General features: G+C 66.5%; 1 protein-coding gene across 2 annotated transcripts; it reads left to right on the top strand.

The window, feature by feature from the left end:
• Positions 1-16: 16 nt before the first annotated feature.
• Positions 17-8,868, top strand: TMEM179 (transmembrane protein 179). Of its 2 annotated transcripts, none has more exons than XM_077776518.1 (4): positions 17-328; positions 6,356-6,493; positions 7,048-7,126; positions 8,653-8,868. In XM_077776518.1, exons 1-4 carry the CDS (start codon positions 24-26, stop codon positions 8,830-8,832), a joined length of 702 nt encoding a protein of 233 aa, XP_077632644.1. In that variant the 5' UTR covers positions 17-23; the 3' UTR covers positions 8,833-8,868. The 2 variants fall into 2 exon arrangements, with proteins under 2 accessions (XP_077632644.1, XP_077632645.1); XM_077776519.1 differs by having other exon boundaries at positions 8,713-8,868.
• The last annotated feature ends 896 nt before the right edge of the window (positions 8,869-9,764 follow it).

The raw sequence follows: 9,764 nt of genomic DNA on the forward strand, positions 1-9,764 counted from the left end.
CTCCGGGCGCGCCCGGGCCAGCCATGGCGCTCAACAATTTCCTCTTCGCGCAGTGCGTCTGCTACTTCCTGGCCTTCCTCTTCAGCTTCGTGGTGGTGGTGCCGCTGGCCGAGAACGGCCACGCCTTCCGCGGCCGCTGCCTGCTGTTCACCGAGGGCATGTGGCTGAGCGCCAACCTGACGGCGCAGGAGCGCGAGCGCTTCACGGTGCAGGAGTGGGGCCCGCCGGCCGCCTGCCGCTTCGGCCTGCTCGCCAGCCTCCTGTCGCTGCTGCTCGCCGCCGCGCACGCCTGGCGCGCGCTCTTCTTCCTCTGCAAGGGGCACGAGGGGTAAGTGGGGGCCTGGCGCGGCGCCGCTGCCGGGAGCCGCAGTCCCGCCGTCGCCCCGGGCGCCCTCGGCGCTCTCCGCCTCCTGCGCAGAACCCGGGCCCGTGAGGGTCACCGGTGCTCTGTACACGGCCAGGGCTTCCCTCCCCAAGAGTGCATCGCCTCTCGCCCTGGGCCTTTACCGTCCCTGCCCCTGGGGCGCACATGCTGCCTTGTCATCTCCCCGCTGACCTGGGCCCTCCCTGGCTTGCTGGCTCAGCCAGGCCCACGTCCCTCAGCGCTTCGCGACACCCCCTAGCCGTCTGGGCCTGGGCGCTACTCCGGTGGGGGGGAGGGACCAGGCCAGGCAGCTGGCCGTTAAGGCGGACGGGGGAGTCGTCCCCTCTCCCCTTCCTCCTGGGAAGGACGGTAGTGGGGCGAAGGCCTCCCCGGGCCGACGGCCAGCACCCGGGCCTCGGCTGGGGATGCAAGACGGGGAGCAGCAGGTCCACGAGGCCTCCCTCCCCGCTGGCCTCCGGGTCCCCCTTCACCCTCCCCTGCTCTGACACAATTCTGGGAGAGAGCGGGTTCACCCGGGTCCTCGGCCAGTAGCGTTCCATGCGCCTCCAGCCTGTGGGACCCTGGCCGGGCACTGCTGTGCTGAGCGCCCGGAGGCCCCTGCTGCCCCTTGGCCGCCCTCACAGCCACAGGGGACATCGGGGCCTGCTCCCTGGCCCTGCCCCCGCCCTGGCAGTTTGGGGGCCTTTTCTCTTCTCTCTGGGACGTGAGAGAGAAGCTATTGCTCTGAGGGCCCCAGTGGGTAGCCGGGTCAGGCAGGGACCCCTGGGGGCCGTCAGAGGGGCGAGCGAGGACTGGCAGCGCTGGCAGGTGCCGAGGAGCCGGGCGGCCGAGGCGGCGCCGGCGCAGGGGCTGAAACACTCGGAGGAGGGTGACGTCCAGCAACGCACACGTGTGGGTCTCCAGGGCTCACGTAGCGAAAAGCACAGACACATAAGCTGCAAACGATTTATTCCCCACAGGTCTGGAGGCCAAAGGTGTTAAGTCAAGGGGCTGGCAGGGTGGGCCCCCCGGAGGGAGGAGTGATCCCGGCCAGCTTCCGTCCAGCCCCTGCCCACGGCCTTCCCATCCCTTGGCTCCGGGCTTTGCCACTCTTATTGCTGTGTCTTGTCTTCATGTGGCCTCTTTTCTCTCTCTGTTTCTTCCCCTCTTCTTATAACGACGCTGGTCATTGGGTTTAGGACGCACCTCATCCTGAGGTCTTTAGCTGAATGACACGTGCAAAGACCCCGTCTCCAGTTAAGGTCACAGGCGCCTGTCCTGGAGCGAAGACTCGGGCATATGTTGGCAGGGCGCCGTTCAGCGCACCACTGTTTCCAGGTTCAGGGTCTGCAGGAAGCCGCGCGTCAGCCTGGGCAGGCCTCCGGGGGCCGTGGGGCCGGGGCTCTGCCCGCTGCCACAGGCCTCACGCTTCCCTCAACACACTCGATGGCTGGTATCCCCGCGAGGGATGTCAGATGTCACGGGCATGCACGTTGCCGAGCTGGGTGTTACCGTAGTCAGTGTCCCCGTGCAGATCGGGACAGGGGAAGCCTCTCTGTATATGACACCGGGTCCCGCAGGGCAGGGTAGCTGAGGTCCCTGCGGTCCAGGAGGCTGGGGGCTGGGGGCACAGGCCCCTTGACCCACCTGGTCCCTATGAGACCAGCACCCTCACAAGAACCCCCCCCCTTACAGCTGTCAGACGAGACAGGACAGAGCTGCTGTCACCGCAGTCCCTAGATTTGCTGCCTAGGCTGAGTGACCAGGATTCCTTTCCCGCAGGATCTGGGGCTCTCAGCCCTGCCCGCCCTGCTCCCAGTCCTGGGGGGTCCCCGGGCTCCAGAGCCTCACATGCCCTGAGCCCCAAGGCTGGGCCCTGCCTGCTCACAGGGCCTCACCAGCTAGATCCTGAACACCGTTAGGCCGCTTGTCTTACAGGGACGAGGTGCCTTCGGCAGCCAGCCTGCTGTGACATCTGTCCAGAGCCAAGCCTTCGTCTGGGTGTGGTTGGTAGCACGAGGCCAGAGCTCCCCCAGGGATCCGGGAGTGGCCCAGTGTGAGGGGCCCCCGGGCGGGATGGACCCAAGGCAGGTTCTGGGCGCTCAGGGCCGAGCTTGGGGGCCACCGAACACAGAAAGGAGGCCTGTGTGTGAGGTCTGCTCCCTGGCAGCCAGCCCCCAGCTCTGGGGTCTGCAGACCCACAGTCTGGCCACGGGGTCAGCCCTGCGGGCTGTGTCAGCGAGTCCTGGACCCCCCAGGAAGCTCGGGCCTGCCTCGTGCAGCCACAGGCAGGTTGGGAGCCTGGAGAGGCCAGTCCCGGCTCCGGTGTCGGTCAGGCCGTGGAGAGCAGGGAGCGGGTGCTGGGACAGACAGGAGGCTGGGAGGGCAGTTAGAGCGAGCTCGTGGGGCGGTGACGGCCCTCAGGGTGTCCAGCTCATCAAGGACATCACTGCTGCTGTCAGACTCGGGGTCTGCGTAGGGGTGGTGTGCACCCTAATTCTCTTGAGTCCCCGTTCAGAGACCAGCCGGGACCCCGCCGAGACCCAGGGCAGGGCCCTGCCCTTTGGTCTGTGGGAAGGGGCTCAGGGCCGGGTCCCTGGTGCCGGGGCAGCCCCTGTCCATGTGCCAGCTCCCTCCTCACGCAGGGAATGCCTCTGGGCAAAGTGGGGCTCAGACAGCTGGTGCCCTGGAGTGTAAAGGGCTAAAGGGTGGGGGCTGCTGGCTGAAGGAAAGGGGGTGTGAAACAGTGGCCCCTGGGGCTTCCTGGCTGGTGGCCCTGGGCAAGCCCAGGGAGGGTCCCGGGCTTGGGGGGCCCAGGGCAGCGTAGCCTGAGTGGAAGCGTGCAGGTGGCCGCGGTCTGTGATTGACGGCTGGGGAGTGCTGGGTCAGAACAACCCATCTGCCTGCCCACACTTGTCCCCCAGCCTGCAAGTCGCTCCCAGGGCTTCCCGGAAAGCTGTCACCATGGAGACGGCACATCTCCCGCACCCTGAGAGGCTGGAGGAGAGAAAGATGGAGTTAACCCCGTGTGTGCCGGGCTTCCTGGTTTCGGCAGGAGGGCCGAGGGTCCTTGGGGAGCAGGGGGCACTGTGGACTCTGGGGCCGGGCTGAGTGAGGCCCTGGACACGCTCAGTCCTTCAGAACTCTGCAGCCCAGGCAGGTGCCACGGCCCAGACGACTCGGGGAGCAGGAGGAGGCTGTGGGGGGAGGACAGCAGCCCCACGCCCCTCCCTGTCTGATGGCACGGACGCCTTCCTGTCACCGGAGGAGAGCCCCAGATTGCGCCTGTTTAGTAGGGATGTGGCTGGAGCCCCCAGACAGTCCGTTTCTGGCTATGGGGCGGATGCCTTGTACCCGCCCCCAGGGGGTGGGGGCTGCGTCTCAGGCTGTGCCGGTTCCCTGGGGGTGGTTCTGGCCACATGGGGTGCGTCGAGCCCTGGGTTTGCCTCTCTACAACTCCTCCCAGGAGGGGGAGCAGGACTTGAAGTTGGGGCGCTGCCCTGCCAGCACATCCTCTGCACCCTGGTCATCTCCCCCGCCCCCAAAGGCCTACGGCGGGCAGTAGCTGGCTCATCCAGGATACCGGGCACGTGCAGGGCAGGGTCCCTGGTGGGAAGGGGAGGCTGCTGGCAGGTGGAGGGCACCCCAGGAACCCGTTGTCCCAGGGAGCTGGCCTTCCGTGCCCAGGGCGGGCATCTTCTTCCTTCTGCCTGTGGACGCTCGGTCCTGGCCCCCCCAGGACCCCTGTGTTCTCCCGGGCTGGAGCAGAGTGGCCGTCCAAAGTCGGGGTGTAGGCTCTGGGTAGCCTCTGCTTTCCCTGGAGCATTTGCTCCCGGGAAGGAGGGCCCCTGTGGACTCCCCAAGCCCAGCCTAGCCCCGTGTTGCACCACAGGGGGCACAGCTGGCCCCCAGCCACCGGCTCCAGGCATCTGGTTGAGGACGCTGCTCCCACACTTCCATCTCTGCAGCCACGCGCCAGCCCAGGGTTCTGGAGGTGGGTGGAGGCTCATCCCGGGGGGGGGAGGGTGTGCTCAGGGGGAAGCCCCCTGCAGCTATAGCTCTCTGTCCCCTGCCCATACAAGCTCCCTCCGTTTCCACAGTGAGCCAGTGGGGGGCTCTTGCTACCCAATATACAGAGGGAGAAATTGAGGCTCTCAGAGAGTGACTCGCTGAAGGTCACCCAACTGGCAAAGAGGTGGCCAGAGTTGACACCCTGCTGTCCTCGGTGAGGACCTCGGGGTGGGGTTGGCCCCAACGCACCCTCTTTGTAACTATAGGCCCCGACCTCTTATTTAGAGCGCCGAGGGCCGGGCGGGTCCTGGGGTTTGGAGCTGGCCGCTGGGGTCCCAGCTGGAAACAGACTCTCAGGCCCATGCATGTGAGGATAACCTGAGGAGGGCCGTTCGCAGAGATGACGATGTGGGCCAGGTGTGGCTCTTTCACCTCCGGCTGCAGGGACTGGAAGAGGCATGGTCACCTTTGGTGGAGGGACAGCCGCCTGGGGGGCACCCCCCACCCCAGTGCCTCTCCTTCCACCCCCTGCCCAGTCCCCACTGGCTGAGCTCAACCAGGAGCCAGGGAGAGGGGTCCTTGCCACAGTCTTCTTGGGTCAGCCCCCTGGCAGAGGATGGAGGGGCGATGATCTGCAAAGTCAGGAAATCACCAGCCCCCGGGCAGGGGGCACGGAGCCCACCCACCTACGACGAAACACCCGAGCGGCTCAGGCAGGCTGGGAATGGAGCACAGGGAGGTTTGCACAAGAAACACGCATGACCTGACCCTGTCGTGGCCCTGACGATGGCCCCGGTCAGCTGGGGGCGGTGCTGACGCCCGTGCGTCCATGTGAGTGTGAGCGCAGACACGCTGGCTGTGCTTCTGGGACTGCAGCCTCGGCCCTCCCGCCTCCGCTTCAAGCCCCCAGCCCTGGAGCCGGTGCAGCAGGTGGCCCTGAGGGGACGCTGCTGGCTGAGGTGATTGCCTGCCCAAGGCTGGGGTGCCTCCCGGGGCTGGGATGGGGCTTGGTTATTCCTTTGTGCTCAGGGCTCAGCACAGGGTGGGGGGACGCTCACTAAGTGTGTGGCGGGTGAAGGCAGAGATGGGACGCAGGGCAAAGTGGACGGTGCGTAGATCTCTGCTTTGTCCTGGCCTGAAGCCACCGCATCTGATGGCAGCTTGCACGGTTTCCTGGCTGAAGCTGCGACCTTAAGTATGTGTTCTCTGTGAAGCCGTTGATCTTGCCCCTCAGACTCCATGTGCTGATGGCACAGATGTCCACCGGCACAGGTGTAGAGGTGGCCGCGGGGCTGCTGTCCCACCTGAGGGCGTCCCTGTCCCCCCTGCCCTGCATGTCCCCAGGCTCAGCCCGGCCCAGGTTCCCACTCAGGACTCTGGGTCTCCAGAGGGAGATTTGGAGGTGGCAGGGTGGTGGGCAGGGCTGTGGGGCTCCAGCCACATGCCCCCTCCTCCAGAGAGCAAACGCTGGTGTCCTGCGTAGGCACCCAAGTGGGGCCAGGTTCGTGTGGCCCCGAGCTCTGTCCTCCTGGCCCTGAGCCTGCGTCCCCCACCCCCACCCCGGGCACCGCTGGGCCTCAGGCTTCAGTGGAGAGATGGGAGCGGGGGCCACACCACAAGCCCCCGATGCCGGTGCAGGCCAGCGGGCTTGATGACCATGTGGGCACGTGGCCTCGGGGCAGCCAAGTGGGGAACGGCCTGGAAAGGGTGTCCTGCCTCTTCAGCCTGTGCTGGTCGTAACGCTCTGGGCGCAAACGCTCTGGGGCTCGGTCCCGGCTCCAGGTCTCCAGTGGGCGCGGGTGGGCAGCCTGGCGTCAGCATGGGACTTCGGGGTGAGGGACAGCGAGGGAGGGGGAAGTGGCCCTGGCGGCCCCTCACCTTGTCTGGGCCCACACCCCGCTGTCTCCCGCCACTGCTGGATGTTATGGGGACCCTGGGTGGTGGTGCACGGTGACTGTCCTCTCCTGTCCTTTGCCGAAGCTCCTTCCTCTACGCCTTCCTGAACCTCCTGGTCAGCGCCTCAGTGGTCTTCCTGGTCTTCATCGCCAGCACCATTGTGAGTGTGGGCTTTACCATGTGGTGTGATGCCATCACCGAGAAGGGCACCGTGTCCCACAGGTGCGCCTGGGCCCCGCCCCCCTCCCCCCCCCCCACTGCCTGAGCCTGGGGTCTTGTCCACCCCACCTGCGCCTCCTGCCTCTGCACACCTGGCCAGGGCCTTCCTGGGACCTGCCCCCTTGGCCTCAATACCCCTTCAATGAGAGTAGGGCAGCCCCCACACCCTGGGGGTAGAGCCAGGCTGGGTGTGTGCGTGCGTGTATGTGTGTGTGTGTGCGTGTGCGAGTGTGTGTGTGTGTGTGTGGTTGGGGGGGTAAGGAGGCCCGGTGCACTCGGACCCTGGAGGGCGGATATGGCAGCACAGCACAGGCCCTGGAGACCTGGGCCGCCTTCAAGGCAGAGGCCTGGGCTGAGTGCGGGGCCCGGTTTGGTCGTGGAGGGTTTGGAAGATAGCAGTAGGGGTAGGGGGGAGCGGGAGCAGAAGCTTCTGGTTGGAGGGTGTCAGGGATGGGGCCTTTGGGTCCAGGACAGTTGCCTCACCGTTTGGGGGTGCTGCATGCCGCTCCCCATGCCCCGTGTCCGGGTGTCACCCGCCACCCCACCTGCTGTTTCAGCTGCGAAGAGCTCCAGGACATCAACTTGGAGCTCAACGTGGACAACTCTGCCTTCTATGACCAGTTTGCCATCGCCCAGGTAGGTGGGGCAGGCGGTAGGCGTGGCTGTTCTGGTGGGCGGGGCCGCCGGGTAGCGGGGCTGTTCTGGTGGGCGGGGCCGCCAGGTAGGCGGGGCTATTCTGGTGGGTGGGGCCGCCAGGTAGGCGGGGCTGTTCTGGTGGGAGGGGCCTCTGGGTAGGCGGGGCTGTTCTGGTGGGAGGGGCTGCTGGATAGGCGGGTCTGCCAGGTAGGCAGGGCTGTTCCAGTAGGCGGGGCTGTTCTGGTAGGAGGGGCCTCTGGGTAGGCGGGGCTGTTCTGGTAGGAGGGGCTGCCAGGTAGGCGGGGCTGTTCTGGNGACTGATCTACTAGGCAGGGAATCGTTGGGGAGGGGACCAGTCACTGCCGAACGCACAGACTGTCCCCAAACGCTCTCGCCCTCATCTAGGGAAGGTTGAGGATGGGGCCAGGCGAAGGAGATAACAGCTGAGTGAGCGGTGTAGTCAGGAAGGCTTCCTGGAGGAGGGGTTGGGAGGGCTGGATCTTGGAGACGGGGTGGGGGTTCTTGCAGGTGGATGTGGACAGGGGTGAGGCATTGGGTGTCCTCGGAGGAGGGGCCAGCGTGAACTAACTGCAGAAGTGAGGTTCAGAGGGTGAGGGAGTGGCCCTGTGCTGCGTGGAGAGGAAGCCAGGCATCAGATCCCGGGTCTGCGGTCCAGGGCAGGGCGCTTGGAGTGGGCACCGTCTGATAGATGCTGGAGGGCTCGCAGTTCCTGCCCGGCCAGGGGAAAGCTGATGCCATGTCTGCAGAAGGGTGTGGGGGCGGAGCTCCTCTCCCCGCCCTGCCCTCCGGGAGACCTGGTACCTCTCTGGGGACACCATTTGCAGGTGTATCCGGACTTGTCAGTGGTCAGTGAGCGCCTGTGTCTCAAAGTCTGCATTCGTGTCCAGGCGGATGACACTGGTGCGGGGTGTCCGGGCGGGGTTGGCTCCTTCCAGCACAAGCGCACCAGGGCGTGCTGGCATCCAGGTCTGGTTTTGGACCCCACGCAGCCCCCTCAGGGCTCATGTGGGCCCATGCCTGGTCTGAGGACTCTTCCTATGGAGAGGAACCCGCGAGGCAGCTGGACGTCTGGCGGGTCCAAAGGTTCTTTGCTGAGATGAGCTGAAAGCGCCAGAGACCCGTTCACGAAAATTGAGTGGAAAATGCCTCAGTGCTACTTTGTGCCAGTTAGATTAGGGGAAGGCGCGAGCTGAGTCTGGTGACAGCCTGGAATGAGGATCTGGCGCGAGCGGCCCCGGCCTGCTTCCACTAAATTGTTTCTCCTTCAGCTGTCCCAGCAGCTGCCGGGGGCTGTTATGGGCGGGCGTCCTTGGAGCTGGGTGGGCCGGGCTGCCTGGGCACGAGGGGGGCAGAACCCCCCAAAGCATTGTGCCGCTTGGGGTTCAGCGGGCAGGCCGCCAGATGCCAGGAAGGGATAGGCGCGCAAGGAGGGGGCGAGCAGATCCTGGGGCAGGCGGGCGGTGGGTCTGGCTGGCCTCCTGACCCCGCGTCTGCCCTCTGTGTAGTTCGGCCTCTGGGCCTCGTGGCTGGCCTGGCTGGCCGTCACCGTCCTGGCTTTCCTGAAGGTCTACCACAACTACCGCCAGGAGGACCTGCTGGACAGCCTGGTCCACGAGAAGGAGCTGCTGCTGGCCAGGCCGGCCCCCCGCGCCTCCTTCCAGGAGGAGAAGAGCGCTGTCATCTAGGTGCGGGCGGGGGACCCCGGCCCCCAGACACGTCCCCCCCCCCCCCCCCCGCCCAGTGTCCTCCCGGGGCTCACGGCCCCACCCGGGGGAGCAGCACGTGGGGGGGCCCTGCCTGGCCCCGCCTGCCCCTCACCTTGCATGTCCCCACCTCAGCACCGTGCAAAGTGAGTGACCCCGCTCACCTGAGCCCCCCACCCCCGCCGTGCCAGTGGCGGCTGACCAGGTGGGCACCCGCCCTCAGACAGGGCCGCGCAGGGGCCTCCTCCGGGCTCCGTGCTTGTGCAGCACGCCTGTCCGGGGGTGTCCAGACTCTTGGGCACCTCTGGCCACAGGGCTCGCCTGCTCTCATGGCCGGATGCCGTCTCCACGCCGGCTTGTCCGGGTGTGATTCTGTGTGCGATTCTGTGGCGGCAGCCCGTGTCCCCCGAGTGACCCCAGTCCGTGATGGCCACACGTCCCTCTTGTCCCTTGCCCCTGAGCAGTGTGTGGGACAAGAATCCCATGACCTGGGAGCGGGGGGTGCAGGAAGGAGCTCTCCGGCAGCGCGCCCCCCGCCCCTACCGCAGGCCTGGGCTCCCTGTGCTGCTCCATGGCCCCCGGAGGCCAGGCCTGGTCTCCAAATCAAAGGCACAGGGCAGAGGTGTTGCCCTCAGTCAGTGGCTGTGTGGCTGCCCTGGAAAGTGGCCGTGGTGTCAGGGCTGGGCGCCCGCATCTGGTTCCCCGTGTCCTCTGCCACAGCACTTGCTAGGGGAGCAGGGAGACCCAGCTGGCTCTGCCTGGAGGGTCCCTGGACCCCTGTATTTGTGTCACAGTGAGGGGAGGTGGGGACGGGCTGAGGGTCACACCACCCCCTCGGAAGGACGGGACGGGGCAGGTGTCTGTGCGAGCATGTGAGTGCACGTGAGGGTGTGAGTGTGTCTGTGTGATATTAG

The sequence above is a fragment of the Crocuta crocuta genome, unplaced genomic scaffold (genome assembly GCF_008692635.1).
Source record: "Crocuta crocuta isolate KB4526 unplaced genomic scaffold, BGI_CrCroc_1.0 scaffold8, whole genome shotgun sequence".
NCBI classification, from domain to species: domain Eukaryota; kingdom Metazoa; phylum Chordata; class Mammalia; order Carnivora; family Hyaenidae; genus Crocuta; species Crocuta crocuta.

Bases quoted from the DNA above. Each gene is read 5' to 3' on its own strand.
- TMEM179 (XM_077776518.1), top strand. From the start codon at position 24: ATGGCGCTCAACAATTTCCTCTTCGCGCAGTGCGTCTGCTACTTCCTG. The intron at 329-6,355 runs GTAAGTGGGGGC...CCTTTGCCGAAG, and splicing joins CTCTGCAAGGGGCACGAGGG to CTCCTTCCTCTACGCCTTCC. The intron at 7,127-8,652 runs GTAGGTGGGGCA...CCCTCTGTGTAG, and splicing joins ACCAGTTTGCCATCGCCCAG to TTCGGCCTCTGGGCCTCGTG.